Below are 17,562 nucleotides of genomic sequence, written 5' to 3' on the forward strand. Positions count from 1 at the left end.
AGATCGAGCACTGAGAACCACTTGGACCCGGTCAACGCCGAGAATGACTCCTCAAGATTAGGTAAAGCATATGAATCTTTTACTGTTTGGGTGTTCAATTTTCTGTAGTCTATGCAGAGTCTGACATCGCCATTCTTTTTCCTGACGACGACAATCGGCGAGGAGAAAGGCGACTCCGATTCACGGATGACTTCTGCATCAAGGAGTTGCTGGAGATGGTTACGCACAGCCTCTATATCTTGGGGGTGTATAGGTCTTGGTCTATGTTTGAATGTTGCCTTGTCACTGAGGGTTATGTGGTGTTTTATTTTGTCAGTGCGACCAAAGTCAAGCTCGTGCAACGCAAACACCTCTGGCATGGAACTTAATTTCTCAGTTATCCTCTCTTTGCACTCATTGGGTACAGGAGAGTCAGTGAAGTCAAGGTTGAGATTTAATTTTTGGTCAGGTTTTGTGGGAAGTTCTGAGTCAGGGGTCTTAATTGATTGAACACTCTTGACAGCGTGTATCTCTGCTATTACAGCCTTTGGAGATAGGGTGATGTCATGATGTGACTCATTCTTGAGCATGACTGGTATGCAGCATGGTAGTTTCGGTGGTAGGCTTACCAAGCTATCTGTCACCAGGATGCCACCTGGCAGGGAAGATGACTTTGGTGACTCTACCATCACCCACTTTCCAACATCAGTTGTCCTGCGGCTCACTGATCCTTCAAGGACTTTGGTCTGTCCAGCTGCAATAGTCTCAAAATCCCTACTATGAAGCCTCACCTCTCCTAGACTGGAATCAACAGACTGTCTTTTCCTGATTTCAAGGGTCTTTAAGACAACTTTGTAGCCGTAAGGAAGAGACTCATAGTTCTGAGGTGCGATATCTGCACACTTTTCATAGAGAACATCCAAAGTATTTGTGCCTATAAGCACTGATGACAAGGTATAGCGCATGTCAGGTACAACCAAAACCAGTGTGGGCACCTCAATGTCCGCTCCAAGCAAGCTCTTTGGGAATCTGATGGTGGCCTCAACATAGCCAAGGTAAGGGACGCTTTGGCCGTTGGCTCCTTCCACTTCAAGCAGGTCATTCAAAGAATTCATAGGTAAGTGAGACAGGTTCTCTAAATAGAAAGAGTTGGGGATCGTTGTTACTTGAGAGCCTGAATCCAACAAGCATCTGCAGTCTTTGTTACCTATGGTCACTTGTGCAGTGCACTTGGCTCCAATCAGTCCTTTTGGCAGGGTCACTGTCTGTTTTTGTGTGTGAGAGTACACACGGGCTCTGTGCAGCTTCTTTTTGGGACACTTTGTCTGTGTTCCAGTCCCCGTTTGTCCCACAACCGGAACTGGGTCTAGTTTAAGATTGCAAAGTCAAAAATCTTTCTTTTTTTTACACCAGACTTTGAAAAAGGCTGAGGCTGAGTCTCAGAAACTGGAGGATTTGAGCAGTGAACTGGGGTGTCCTGAGAACATCGTGCATCAGTGGGTACATGATGTCAGACAATGGGCTACTGACGGTACAGTATTTTATGGACATTCTTCTAAGTAGTTTACTAATACTGCAATTGTATAAGTGAGAATCTTTGCCATGCATAAGGATTAAGTAAGGGGGCGTTGTCCTGTTTTTGTTTGATATAAACTTGTGGGCTTGTAAAACTCTTTTGACACTGTTAACAGTGATTTGGGGCTCTAAATAAACTTGAACTTCCAAGACATCATAATAATTTACTTGTATTATTGTTGTTGCTTTAAGATTCTGTGGGTACCAGATGTGATGACCAACATAACCTTCAGAAATCAATTGAACAAATGTTTCTTGGTGTTCATCAAAAAAAAGCCAGCCTTTATAATCACACTGGTATGTTGAAAACTCATCTAATATTTGTGTCTTTTTTATTATTGCAGATGTCTAATTGCAGTGGATTGTTTGGGTATTATAGTGTTTTTAGGTCCTTAATTTTAAAATGTCTTCCTTTTTTAATTTTACAGATATTAGGCCTATTATGCCTTTTAATAACTTTCTGATATCTGTATACACATGCTTGTGCATCATGTTTTCTGTGTTTTTTAAAGTTTATAGACAGCAACAAAATTCGACACTTGCGTCGAAGAAAATTGTGGGAAGAGAAGAGCAGGTGCCAGATGAGGAGCGCATCGTTGAGGAGAAGGTGGAGAGTGGTTTCTCCGTGGGGGGAGGAGACAGTCTAATATGGCCGTGGGAAGTGCACAGCAGTGGTAAGTAGCAATTTCTCTCTAAGGTGTGTGTGTGTGTGCTTAAACTAATGATATGTTGTATATGCTACAGTACTGTAAACATATGCCACATTTTATCTGATTACATTTCTATTACATTTTTGCACTCTGCACCAGTATATGGGATGTTCATACACTACTTGTGTTTTGCCTGCTGTTTAGACTGTACTGGTCAAATTTTAATCGAAGGGATGTTATTTGTGTGACTTCAGAATCCAGCAACATCCTCACCAAGAAGAAGATTTTTGATGTGTACATGTCAAAAGTGCGGCTTCAAGAGGAAAAGATCATTGTGATGAGGGAGATGAGACAGCACTGCACCTATCTCAGAGAGCTGTCTGGAAACATTAGGACAGTGATATCAGAAACAGTGGTAAGATGCTAACTTTTATTACATTCTTGCTGTAATGCTTTTGGGCATCCTATAAAACCCCACTCATTTTGAGATCCTCAAGTGTTACATTATGGATTCCTTGTGGCTGGATCTAAATGGTCTGTAGTTCTTTAGTAAAGTCAGTTAATGAATAGCTCAACAACAATGGAAGTATTGTCATGCCTCGCTTTTAATTTTTCCTTCTAGGCAGTTTAAGTGAAGAGGGTCATCACGGGCTCCTGTGTCTTCTTCAGAAAAGGCTTGCAGATGTAGAGGAGAAGTTCCAAGTCGTTTGCTCAAGTTACAGCCTGGCTTTAGGACCAAATGCTGCTTCTCTGCTGGAGGATGGGCCCGAAGAGATACCAGAGGACCATGAAGAAGTTGATTTTGAGAGTTCAGATGACAGTGATTTTGAGGCAGTGTAAATGAGTGCTTAACTGGTCGGATGCATTTAGACTGCGTGCGTGTCAATTATGACTGGACTGCAGGTGTGTTTCAAGGAAAACAAAAAAACTTTTTGAAGTGTAATGGATGTCTTATACAGTGCTTTTATTTTGGACTATTGTTACCTCAGTTCACAAACAGCAGGTCGGTTTTTAAGTTTCACCTCCGATGTTTCATGGACTATTTCTACAGTCAAGTGTGGTGCTAGAGTTTACGAATGACAACAGCCTCTTGCAGTTGTGACTTTCCCAAGCTTTGCCCATCTCATCTTGTCAACATAATGACCTTTACTGTACAAAAATGTTACACTTACATTAATGTAATAGTTTGATTGTTTTATTCACAGTGATTGTGGATACTTTTTGAATGAACTATTTACTGTACATGTCACTACATTAAATACTTTACAGAAATGACTGATCAATACCCATAGTTGAGTCTTAAGTGTAGTATTTCCTGTTGTTATTGCTGCTGTTATCTTGGCAAGAAAAGGAACTAATTTACCATGGCATTACTTGAGGTAACTATAAAAATATGTTGTACATGCATGCAAACTAGTTCATGCTGAGCTGTTGTTTTGATTTGTCTTCTTGAAAATAAGATGTTAAATTACTGATTTTTAATTTTCATCTTAACATTGTATGCCAGTTGTTCACAGGGTATATTTCACAGGGTGTGTAATTGCACAAAATAAAATTTTTACATGCTAATTGTCAAGTAGGTATATAGTTATGGGTTGTATTAATTAGTAAATACTAAATTATAGCCATAAATAAGATAAGTTTTTCATTATCCTGCTGAATAACTTTGCTCTGGATACAAGAATTAACACTAGACAACTGGTGTTGTAAATATCAGCTTACAATTATAGGCTATTTTCTTAAATATATGTATGTATAAAATGGTAGACATGAATTAATGTATGAATGTCCTTGTGGTCTTTGTATCACATATCACTTTGTTCTTTAGGCCTACATAAATTTTTTTAAAAAGTGCTAATGTAAATAATGTTATTTTTATCATTATTTTCTGTATAAAAACATAAGTTGAAAATATTTAGCATAAAGAAAACGAATAGAATAGGTTCATTGGAGACTCTAAAATTGCCCTAGGTGTGAATGGGAGTGTGAGTGGTTGTGTGATGGACTGGCGACCAGTCCAGAGTGTACCCTGCCTCTCCAAAATGTCAGCGAAAACGCCCCTAGCATCTAGTGCCTGGATTTCAACATGAAAACACAAATTTTAATAAAGGATGACATATTTTTAAATTATTTGTTGGCAATATCAGTTATTCATATTTCTTTACATACTTCCGTTTCTGTGGTCAGGCTACGCGCCTGCGCCATTACGGTTACCTTAGCAACTAGTATGAATCTCCCAAACAAGCAATTTTGGCTAATAATAATAACCATAAGACGATGTTTTTGGGCTGAATTAATACAACACGTATTGTGCTTTTGCAGTAGCATGTCTGTTAGGAAGTTACTTTATACTATAGTTCTTTTTGAAACCCTACTTACTCACAACCCTAGTTTGCCAACCAGAAGAACTACATATTTAACGGGCTGTCTATCACGTTGTAATCTGCTGCAGCAGGGAATTGTAGTTTTGTTTTTGTAAATGACTAAAACATGTAAATGGATGTCTGGACTATAAAACTGAGAGTGCACTCATGGGTATGGGTGGATGTGAAACACAGTAGTTTGGTCAAAATTTTAAATTATAAATAATAACTAGGTGAGATTCAGTTAAAATTTTTGGTGATGTCCCCTATTGGTGATCGCACCAAACGGTAGCCCTCATGATGGAAGCATTCAAGAGCTTTATATAACAGTTGGTTTCATCATTGTAGCCCATTCAGTTGCTGAATTATAAGACTCACAACATGCATCAATGTCAAAGTTCAGAGGTCAATATTTCAAAGCAGGAGCCAGGTACAGCCTTCAGATTGCAATGCTGTTACTCGGCTGATCAACACCTTTCCAGTGATGTGTTTGGTTTAATCATAATAATGAAATACGACAAAATAAAAGAATTCACTCTGCCCACTCAGCGCTTGTGTCATGCATGCATTTCAAAGACACATGAAGTGGTCTAATGTATAAATGTTAATTAAAATGTATTTGTTGGACACAGTAGCCAAATTCATTAATGAAATGTTTATTTTGACTTATTTGAATCACAGATGTCACTGTGGGCCTCTTGGAACGTTTCTTTTTCGCAAACCCTAACCTAATAAAAGAGTGTTTCAGAGTGACCTGATTTAATATGAATTAAAATACAGAGGTGAGTTACATTAAAAATCATTACAGATATCCAGTGTCCATCCTCCCATCCCATACTTTTATAGTTCATAATTAAGTGTTTTTATTCTGTGGTCATATGGCTAAGTGGCTACATAGACATTTGTCATCTAATTGACCTTACATATGTAATTTTATTACACTTCCCATTGCAAGAGCAATACAGTAATTAGATTTACTAATTACTTTTGTGTTACTTTGAAATCTCACACCAGCCTATACCACAAGCAGAGCAAGATACCAAATCATGAGGTCTGATTCAAGGTGTTTCACAAAAAAACATATTAAAACATGGTCCTTGATCAAAAGACACCTCAGCTCTCATGATATCTTTCAAAAGTCCAGTGCTCATGTAACTGAAGTAAAGATAATTTGATTACAATAGTAACTGTAATGTGATTTCTAAGATTATAAATGTAATCCTGTACATTACCTTGTTAAAGAAAGACATCTGTTTGCATCTTAGTAAAAGTAATCTATACACTGTTGGTAATAACAGTGCCATCTGAAGAGGAAGGGGAATCCAGGGACAGCTCCAACCAGGACAAAGTAAAGTCACAAACTGTATGTCATAATGACACGACACATACAATGCTTTATGAGGTCACTGACACACTTTTAAATGACACACTTCTTGTATCCACAACTTTATAACCTTGAATAGACAGTTGATCTTGCAAATCAATTTCCATCAAAGTGTCTATGGGAGTTAGGGTTGCACGAAATTGACAAAATGTGATATTGGAATATTGATCATGAATATTGTGATAACGATATTAATTTAGATATTCTTAAACATATGTAAAAACACAAAAGTTGATTGGCCCCATTTCTGATATTTTTCGCCTCTGATCTCCATTTTTTCGTTGTCTCCCAGAGCCACGCTCATCATGTGGTGTTCTATAGGGCATGTTGCTCTGTCAAGTGCATGTGACAGGGCAACTGGCCAATGAAACAATTACTCTAAATCGAATACAACTAAGCCACACAGTCAACGGACACATCTCTCCACAAAATAAACGAAATATTGCATACTTTCTGCAACATTTTCATATGATATTGCACAACGTGATATTGCAATAATGATAGTGAGTCAATATATTGTGCACCACGAATAGGAAGACACCGAAACACCCAAACAATGTCCTAAAATATGGGCAAACACAGGCATTATTGAAGTAATGAAACAGCAGCAGTTCATGGAATTTGAGGAGAGGTTCTAATCATATAATCGTTTTAAAATGTATATACAGTGGTGGCCAAAATCAGTAGAACGGTTCGATTTTTTAATGTTTTAAAAGAAGACTTCCGGTCTCCAAGGCTCCAAGGCTGTATTTGATCCAAAGTACAGCAAAAAACTGTAATATTGTGAAATATTTGTACAATAAAAAAAAAAAAAACTGTTTTCTATTTGATTATATTTTTAAACGTAATTCATTTCTGTGATCAAAGCTGCATTTTCAGCATCATTACTCCAGTCTTCTGTGTCACATGATACTTCAGAAATCATTCTAATATGATGATTTGATGCTCAAGAAACATTTATATATATTGTGACGAGTCTCTCTGGGCATATCAGCGTCGCCCTGGCAACCAACGCACAGCACCTGCACGTCCTCATCACGGGCTGATCGGTCACAGCTGCAGCCCATCATCAAGCGGCTGTAAAAGCCGCCACTTTTCTCACTTCGACAGACAACCTGTCTCATGCTGAACGTGCTGGTACTAACCCTTTGTTCCTCACTTAACAGAAGGCAGCGAGTGACCGACAGCCCGACTGAGCACGCCTGGACACCCACCTTCACGAGCACGAGGACTTCACAAGAGCACCAGCCACGAGGACAGCACTCATCTTGTTTCACCGTTTCACCCTTTTTGAAGTAACACTAATAAATCCACCCTCCGGGGCTATTGTTCACTGAGCGACCTTGTTGTGTGATTTCTCACCCGTGACAATATATATGCATTTGGCAGAAGCTTTTATCCTAAGCAACTTACAGTGCATTTACAGGGACAATCCCCCTGGAGCCCCTGGAGTAAAGTACCTTCACTGCCTTGCTCACGGACACACTGTGTAATTTATTATTATTATTAATGTTGAAAACAGTTGTGTAATTTTTTTTTAGGATTATAATAATAATAAATGTTTCTGGACTCTGAATTTGTTTACAGTTTCACATTACACAAAGTAAGAGTATGGTTTTGTGGGGCTTACAACTTATTTATAATACTCTTCATATAGCTCCTTTTTGACCTTTTTCAAGAGAAACTGGGGAGGCTGCTGAAGGTCCTTCTGGGGAGTGGGGTCTTTTCCCCAGGTTCTGGGATAGCGGCTGCTGTGGTTGTACTGAGGGTGCTAAAAGGGACACTGACTGTCCAATTGGGGACTTCGGTGGTCCAATAAGTGCTGCTGGGGGTCCCGTTGGAGCTGTTGGGGGATTAAGCAGGGCAGCAGAGGGAAAGATTTTTAGTGAATAATGACTTAAATTTGAGTTTTGTTTGTCTACTATATGATAGAGCGGCACAATTACTTGTTAAAAGATTGTGATCTCGATTCAAACACCCACGTGATCTTATTTCTAAATGACAATGATTCTGAGCAGTTGCCATGTATCGGTATGAACATATATGCTCTATATAAATGATGTATGAACATATATGCTCTGATAATATAGTGTATAGGTTATATGCGTTTATAAAATTCTGTATTCAGATATAACGTTTTTTGTTGTTTTTTAAGTAGGCCTACAAATAAAATGATAAAATGTAGATGTTAAAAGACATTTATATTAAAGGTGCATTATGCAACTTTTCATGTTAAAAATACCCGTTTTTCTAACCCATACATGCTTAAACAATTGCCTGATGGGCTGAATGAGCCCTTCTCTGATCACTGCGATTGCCTCTATAATCCTGTACAGTAAAATAAATAAGAGGGATTCGGGCCGAATTTGAGACTGGGCGTGACGTCATGCACGTTCAGTTGCAGTGTTGCAGTTTCATTTGTCGCCAGAGGGGGGCATAGTTCTGCAAAAACTCAGAGACTTGCGTTATGCACCTTTAAATGTAATATTACAAAACAACACATTAATGAATTTAACCAATTTGGAATTATTAAACAACTCACAAAAATATTGAAATTCATAATATATATATATATATATATATATATATATATATTACAAGACCTTGACAAACATAGATAGACAAACTCATTAACACTCTTGACTGTGTCACTGTCCCTTGAATGTGATTTAAAGGGGGGGTGAAATGCTATTTCATGCATACTGAGTTTTTTACACTGGTAAAGAGTTGGATTCCCATGCTAAACATGGACAAAGTTTCAAAAACTAAGTTGTACGTTTGAAGGAGTATTTTTGTTCCAAAAATACTCCTTCCGGTTTGTCACAAGTTTCGGAAAGTTTTTTTTCGAGTATGGCTCTGTCTTACGTAAGATAGAGCGGAATTTCCTTATATGGGTCCTAAGGGCACTTCTCCGGTAAGATCGCGGCCGCGCGCGCACTCGTAGACTAGAGCAAAAGAGTGAAAGCAGTTCGCCATCAAAGCGCCCTGCCCGGCTTTTGGGAAGTCAATGTCACCAAAGAAGTGTGTTTTTGGTTGCCAGGGCAAGACAACCCTGCACAGATTCCCAAAGAACCCAGCGTTAAGGAACCCGTGGATGGAGTTTGTTTTCCTGAGCATAAACAGAGTTGTGTAAGACTGTTGTTCCCTGCATTTCGACGATGATTGTTTTATAAACAAAGCCCAGATCGACGGATTTGCAGATCGTCTAATGCTTAAGGATCGAGCAGTCACAATGATAAAGGTTCGCGGTCGTGCGTTGGAACCGGACGGTGAGTAAAACTGTTGAACAAATGTCTCTGTGTGTTGTCACTAGCTCGGCGCGTTAGCACAGCTAAGCTTCGCCCACACGGCCCGCCCCCAGCCGCTCGTTTTTTTCCGGAAAGACTCGGTACAAGCATCTTTCTTTTAAAAATATAATAAAACAAAAGACTTTTTGGAGATATGAAGGATGCAATATTACTCTATAGGTACTCAAGATTAACAGGAGATTGAGTGAAAATGAGCATTTCACCCCCCCTTTAAGCTTTCCCTCACAATCAGATTTAATGTGTGGGCAAAGCATGGCAAGTGCTTCCATTCAGCTTTCCGGAAAGCTGCTTTCATGTTGCTGGCATTGTCAGTAACACAAGCAACCACTTTGTTTGAGATTCCCACTCTTCACATATCTTTGTAAGTTCGGCTGCCAGGTTGTCAGCAGTTTGTCGGTCAGTGAATGAAAAGCAGTCAAGAAGAGGTGATGAAAGAGTAAAATGTTCATCGATAAAATGACAAGTGACTGCCATAAAACTTGTAGTTGTCCGAGACGTCCAGGCATCAGTCGTCAGACACACAGCAGAGGCATTGCTGACTTTCACCTTCACCTCTTCTTTAATTCTGCTGTAGAGCTGTGGCATCAGAGTGTTTGATATAGTCTTTCGGTTCAGTAAAATGTATGATGGATCAATTGCCTTCTAGAATCTTCTATATCCAGTGTCACTGACGATTGAAAAAGGTTGAAAATCCAGTGCAATCATTTTAGATAACTCCTCATCCACTTTGCTTTGTTTGACAGGGCCAATTGGTGTTCTCACAAAGCTGGTCATCTAACTCTGTCTGGTCCTTTGGACACTGGAGCCAGATGAGGACGCAGTAGAGGCCGTAACAGAGGAGACAGCAGCCGTAGAAGCACGACTACCTCAGGCTTATAAAAAAAAAAAGAACTTCCTGCTTTTTGCTTTTGTGCTCATCTGCTTTTCTGTAGTATGCATTATTAGCATGGTGTTTACTGAGTTTGATAATATTGTTTATTTCTTTTAATATCAGTCTAATAGCGTTTCAGTGCACGTGGGTTTCGTGACATCATCGAAGTCCCATTTCATTGGCTAGGTGCCAACCAATAAACCGGCTCCTTTGACCCCCCCTCCTCCCGCCCCCCTTTCTCTCTCACCGCCTCTGAGTTTCAAGTGCACAAGACAAGTTAGTTTTGCACCTGATATATCGCGAAAAGAGTAGCAAAAGTCAAGGCGCGAAATTTGAAATTGCAGTGACAGATTTGAGAAGTTGCAAGTGCCTAATTGAAGTTGTACCGCGAATGTGAATGTAAGATTAAACGCAAAATATATATTACAAGTTTGTGTCTGTCGTTGTATTTCTGTGAATGGCATTTTACACATTTGTGTCTACTTGTCTGCAGCTTCAGATTCAGAATACAGGTTTGTGTGACTATTGTCTGCGAGTGCAAATTTCAACATTCAACTTCAGATTTGTATTTTACAGGTTTTCACATTTGAGCTGTGAGTGTAAATGTTCATGTACAAGTACGAATATTTATTGTACAAGTTCTCAAATTCACATCTACGTGCTCTCGAGTTTTGCTACTGATTTACCTTCATATTTTCTCTCTGTTCTTTGTGTAATCAGTGTAAGATCAGGCTCACATGTGTCCAGCTCTGTGTCTCTGAAGAGTGATCAGTCTAAAGATTTAGTACCACCAAACTTCAGTGAGAAAACACCATCATCTAATAAAAGGTATTTTGTGTGTTTACACTGCATTATATTGTTGTATTATTTGTCTACAGTGGTGTATATGAATGAACTTGACTGAATGCAACAATAAGTCTCAATAAAACTCAGTTCCTGAGAACCTTATGAAACTCATTCCAGTAACACAATTACACAGGCAGCCACAAGGAGACACAAATACACTATGGAAAATAGATCATGAAACTAAACATGTATATGTAACTGGTCTGTTGTCTGCGTTGTGTTTAGGTTGATATGAGAAGAACAAGACAGCATTCGCAGTTTCACCGATCTTTTATTCCTGATGTACAAACACATGTAATCAGCCTCTTAGTGAAATTCGCTCTCTTTAGCTCTCTCCACTTCATCACCAATGCAAAGAGGAAGAGATCACAGAACAATAAACATACCTGATGTACAAACACATGTAATCAGCCTCTTAGTGAAATTCGCTCTCTTTAGCTCTATAAAACAAATGTGATGTGCAGTTGTCACATGTGCTCTCGTTTCACATTTAGGCACAGATGCAAAAATATAGCTCAATCGGGGTGAAATGACAAAAATAACCACACAGATAGATAAAATAATATTATATACATAAATTAGAGTGAAAATATAGGCATAAAAACAACAATTAAAATTAGGATTAAATAAGATTATAAGAGCCCAAAATAACCTCACCTCTCCACTTCATCACCAATGCAAAGAGGAAGAGGAGGGGACAGAACAGGAAATTGTATTGACTCATGACATCACATCAATTAAAGGGAAAGTTACTCATTTCACTTAGGCAGTCATATCAGGTACATGTAAACGAACAATTTTGTGAGAATTCTAATAAACTATACATACATTTAACAGTACACTTTCTGTACCTGTTACATATATATATTTATCCATCCGACTGTAGTCATAAATGGACAAATGCACAGCTATACTGCATTTAATTACTATTTGCAACATTAAACCTTTTCAAATGAGACTAAAGTATCTCCTGTAGTAAAGTGTTTTCTCTCTGTTCTTTGTATCATCAGTGTAAGATCAGGCTCACATGTGTCCAGCTCTGTGTCTCTGAAGAGTGATCAGTCTAAAGGTTATGGACCAAACTTCAGTGAGAAAACACCATCATCTAATAAAAGGTATTTCATAAGTTTCAAATTTTTTGTCACACGTTGTCTGTGTTTAAAAGTTGTATCAGCGAATACCAATCATGAAACATTTTTAGATCCAATATTTATCATTATTTATCATTGAATCATTTATCATGATATTTCTTATTGACTACTCTGATAAATATTTGATCTGATAAATATTTATCAGAGTATTCACAGCTAATGCTTTTTCTCTTTCTGTGAAATTTTGCCTGGAAAATCAGTATTTATTTGATTTATTTGATTACAGGCTTCAATATGAGACATTAGACTCAGACGTTCAGACTCACAGGAACCACGAGAATTTCAAAGACAATCTTCGAGGAATCTTCCAAGTAGGAAAACACATTTTTATAAATGTTTAATATTCTAACAAACAAATATGTTATTGAACAAAGACATTTTATTTAATTCCTCCAGATCCATTTTTTCCTCTGAAGCACTTTGTAGCGACTATGGCTTTGGGTTAATGTGAATTAGCTCAAGAATATAGGGAATTTTGAAAATATTAATAATTATGACTCATGGTCATAATTCATAAGTCGCATGTACATTTATTTGATCATTTTATCAAGATTACCTTGTTCTGTAACTGGTCTGATCATCAGTTAACGTTATTCGTCCAGCGAATAAATGTAAGATCATCACAGTTAAGAAGGGGTATTTACAAACTCCGAGAAAGTTTCATCTTCTGGCCACGAACATCAAACTTTCTGAGTTTATTAATTAAAACTACTCAATGTAGTCTGTATATTGAGCTTGTAGCTAGATCTTTTGTTTCATTGACTTTATAAAAGCGGGCTTTCAAACACAGAGACAGTTAAAAGTATATATGGATTTTAATAAATGCAACACTAGAGATTATATGAGCTACGAATATAAATGTACGGAAAAATACAAACAATAAAACAAACAAACATTTAACCAAACAAAAACATACATGATCAGAATGAATGAAATGAGAGAAAGAAAGAAAGAATAAAGAGAAGGGAAAAGCTAGTAATTATTACATACAGAAACCTAAGTTCACGAGACACCTGGAAAAGCTTTTATCAGATAAATATACTTGCAAGTTTGTCATCTGTTCGGGTGATGCTGAGAGGCAGGAACGCGCGGACGGTGTCCTGTTTCTGCTGCGTCTTCCGGTGTCGCGGGAAGTTTAAAAAGGCTCACTGAATGTAACGTTACCGAGAAAGTTCAGATTCGTCTTCCGGGAGGGAAGAGGCACGTATGAGCTTAGTTGCAGAGACCGGCAGCTACGACTCGAACATGTGTTGGTCCGAGAAGAAGGCCAAAGCCTTTCCAGAGATTCCTGGAGAAGCGTTGCCGGGGAGGAGAGGAGTAGTTCAGAGGGATCGATGATAGAAGAAGCGATCGATGAGAGAAGAGCGAAGGGGAAGAGAAAGAGAGAAGGGAAGCATGATATTTTGAAGGGGCCAAACTCACGCCCTCTCACGTACGTGGGCCAATCGTCTTTAACAACGGATCGGGCCCACCTCCTGACGTTTCGAGATCTATACGCCCCTTACTCTTAGAAATTGGAACGATAGATTCGTTTGTAACATTAATATCACTGGTATTAATAAAACAATGCATCCTCTGATATGTTGTGTTAAAAATTCAAGACCGTTGGGATTTCTGGAACAAGACGATACCACGAATGGCAATTCTATGACCTAATTACACACAGATACATGATTTCTCGCGATTATAGTCACATCAAATTGATTACAAACCAATAACGCTATATAGGCATAATATTTGGGACAAGGGATCATGCACACATCAAGAAAATACATTTTAAACATTGTACCAAATGATTTTGATCACACGTGGTAGGATCCGTGTGTGTTTCTGTGTGTGTGTGTGTGTGCTGACCGAGGCTGAGAGTTCACGCTCGCAGCTGAACTTTTGCTCTCTTGTCTATGTGTGTGTGTTGGGTTTGATGAGATCATCAGCCAGCGCATCTGGCCGGACAAAGTCTTGTTGTTTTCTGACGTGTAAATCAGTGTTTAAGTGTAAATCAGTGTCTAAGAATATCCCTAGGGGATCTGCGTAATCTCAGACATCGTGGCGCCTTGTGTCGTGACTTCCCGTGTAAGCAATAAAACAAAATGTTTTCTGTTGTTTGTAGACAGTCCAAGAAGGACAGAGTCCGTTTGTTGATTGGAATGTCAAATAGCTTTAATCAGCGAGAAACACTATGTGCTGTGTGTGGTTATTCAAAATGAATAGAGATGTTTGTGAATGACGATTCCAGTAAGTTAATTAAGTCCCAGACTAGAGGCAATTCGATCACAGGGTAATTTCAGTAGTTTAAACATATAGAGAGAGAGCTGGTAATCTGACCATCTTCTTTGCGTTACAACTTATATATTTTTTATTTTTCTATTTGTTAAAAATATCAGCTGGTTAACATGTTAGTCTTTTAACTGGATTTTTTTTATAGATATTATAGTTATAGAATAAATTGTGTTGACAAAATGTAGATGTACAATTTGGTTTAAATTGTGTCTTTTCTCTTACTTTTGTTTGTAGGATCTTGAGAGCAAAATAATCACATTTCTGAAGAATGAGCTGGAGAAGTTTAAGAAAATATTACAAAAGGAGAACACAGAACACTTTGTGAAGGACTTTATTGAGAACAGATCCAGTATCAAAGAATCAGCTCTTGATCTCACACTACATTACCTGAGAGAGATGAAGCGAGATGAAGCTGCTGATGCTCTAGAAGGTAAGAGACTCATGATCATCTGTCTGATTGTCTCTTATAAATGTAGGAGAGAAAAGGAAGACTAAAACTGTCTATTTTCTGTTCCTGTGTTTAGATGAGCTGCTCTTCATTCATCAGCTGAAATGTGGCCTAAAGAAGAAGTATCAATGTGTGTTTGAAGGAATTGCGAAGCAAGGTGACTCCACACTTCTGAATAACATCTACACAGATCTCTATATCACTCAGGGCGGCAGTGAACAGGTCAATACTGAACATGAGGTGAGACAGATTGAAGTTGCTTCCAGGCGTCATGAAGCACAAGAGAAACAGGTTGAATGCACAAATTTGTTTAAAGCTCCTGAACAAGACGAGGAGATCCGAACTGTACTGACAAAAGGAGTCGCTGGCATCGGGAAATCAGTCTCTGTGCAAAAGTTTGTTCTGGACTGGGCTGAAGGAAAAGAAAATCAAGATATCAGCTTCATATTTCCTCTTCCATTCAGAGAGATGAACTTAAAGGAGAAAGAAAAACTAAGTTTGATGAACCTTGTAACTCAATTTTTCCCAGAGACAAAAGGACTGAACCTTACAAGAAGGAATCGATTCAAAGTGCTGTTTATCCTTGATGGACTGGATGAATGTCGCCTTCCTCTGAAGTTTGATTGTAATGAGACGTGGCGTGATGTATCGTCACCAGCCTCTCTGGATGTTCTCCTAACGAACCTCATGAAGGGAAATCTGCTTCCTTCTGCTCTCATCTGGATCACCACCAGACCAGCAGCTGCCAGTAAGATTCCTCCTGACTGTATCGACCGGCTGACAGAGATACGAGGATTCAGTGACGCACAGAAGCAAGAGTACTTCAAAAAAAGATTCACCGATGAGAATCAGGCCAACACAATCATAGATCACATTAAACAATCAAAGAGTCTCTTTATCATGTGCCACATCCCAGTCTTCTGCTGGATTTCAGCCACTGTTCTCCAGAACATTCTGGAGGAGAAAAGAAATAATGATGTGAAAAACACTCAGGCTGATGCGATCTCTAAAACCCTGCAGGAATCAAACACTGAAGACACTCCCAAGACTCTGACACAAATGTACACACACTTTCTCCACTTTCAGATCCAGCAGAGCCGCCGAAAGTATGATGGAGAATACACACCAGATGTTTTCTGGGATAAAGACGCCATCCTTTCACTGGGGAAACTGGCATTTCATCAGCTGGAAAGAAACAACCTGATCTTCTATGACACAGACCTGGAAGCCTGTGGTATTGACGTCTATAAGGCATCAGTGTACTCAGGCATGTGCACCCAGATCTTTAAGGAGGAAACGGGGATTGTTCTTGGTACCATGTACTGCTTTGTTCACTTGAGCATTCAAGAGTTTATTGCAGCCCTTTATGCACATCTGTTTCTAGACATCAACAAGACAAGTGTGTTTGATCATGAGTCTACAGAACAGGAAAACAGAAATGAAACCTTGATTGATTTCCTCAAGACTGCAGTGGACAAGGCGCTCGAGAGTGACAATGGACACCTGGACCTTTTCCTTCGCTTCCTCCTCGGTCTGTCACTCCAGTCCAATCGAGGACTCTTACGAGGTCTGTTGACACAGCAAGACGGCAATGACCAGAGCAACAAGGAAATAGTTCAGTACATCAAGCAGAAATTAGAAGAAAATCTTCCTGCAGAGAGATCCATCAATCTGTTCTACTGTCTGAATGAACTGAACGACCAAACTCTGGTGAAGGAGATTCAGACCCACCTTAGCAAAGGAAGTCTCTCATCTGGTGACCTTTCACCTGCCCAGTGGTCTGCTTTAGTTTTTGTGTTGTTGACATCAGAGGAAGAGCTGGAGGAGTTTGAGCTTCAGAAATTCAAGAAATCAGACGAGTGTCTCATCAGATTATCGGCAGTCATCAAAACCTCCAGAAGAGCTCTGTAAGTATTTTAATATATTTTGTCATGTTTTGCTCTCATCTGAAAAATGTCTTTATCTACATTACTCTATAGTGATTCCTCATCATGAACATGAACTTATCCCTGTAAAGCCTGACATATGAAATAATAGTCTGAATTTTTTTTGTGTGTACCAGACTTTAATGACTTGTATAGAATTATATATTAGCTCAAACTCATACTTGTGGAAAAATAATTGGGGAAATAATGTGGGGGAAATAATGTAATTTGGTACAGATGTTATTTATATTGCCAACAAGTAAGATGAAATTCTGAAAGGTTATAATATAAAACATTGAGATTTTTATAAAACAGGCTTAAATAAAGTACATATATATTACCACATCATATATTAGTTGTCCCTGTCACGTGTCAGCGTTTGTTTGGACTTTCAGTTCGAGTTTTGCTTGGTTCCTATTTGCCTTTCTATGGTTACCGTCATTATCAGTTCAGTTGTGTCACCTGTTTAGTCATCATCGTCATTAGTGGTCGACTGATATATCGCCAAGGCCGATATATAGGCCGATATTTGGCACTTTTAAAATATCGGCATCGGCCGATACGTTTTTCTGATTGGCCGATGTGTTGGAAGCGGGACTTTTATTTTGACGGGCGCTCCGGACTTTTATTTTGACGGGCGGTGCTGAGAACACCAGCGCCTGATCACACAGCGCTCACTCACATTCTCCGTCTTCATTAGTTTACAATCTCTGTCAGTCAAATCTAATACTTTGTTAGACAGAACTGGTAAACAAAGAAAGTAAATGGTATGCGAAAAAGTA

At 38.8% G+C, this 17,562-nt stretch overlaps 2 protein-coding genes across 2 annotated transcripts in view; both read left to right on the top strand.

Moving 5' to 3' along the window:
* Nucleotides 1-17,562, top strand: part of LOC307159631 (uncharacterized protein) — a 732,752-nt gene that overhangs the window by 257,571 nt on the left and 457,619 nt on the right. The gene's annotated exons all lie outside the window — the stretch shown is intronic.
* Nucleotides 1,189-16,766, top strand: LOC307166418 (NACHT, LRR and PYD domains-containing protein 3-like; the record flags this gene model as incomplete). The annotated part of the gene is made up of 10 exons (XM_079884768.1): nt 1,189-1,236; nt 1,393-1,510; nt 2,067-2,228; nt 2,459-2,619; nt 2,874-3,040; nt 10,851-10,958; nt 11,987-12,091; nt 12,354-12,438; nt 14,642-14,837; nt 14,932-16,766. 10 exons carry the CDS (start codon nt 1,189-1,191, stop codon nt 16,764-16,766), a joined length of 2,985 nt encoding a protein of 994 aa, XP_079740894.1.

The sequence above is a fragment of the Squalius cephalus genome, assembly GCF_949319135.1.
Source record: "Squalius cephalus genome assembly, chromosome: 1".
Lineage (NCBI taxonomy): Eukaryota > Metazoa > Chordata > Actinopteri > Cypriniformes > Leuciscidae > Squalius > Squalius cephalus.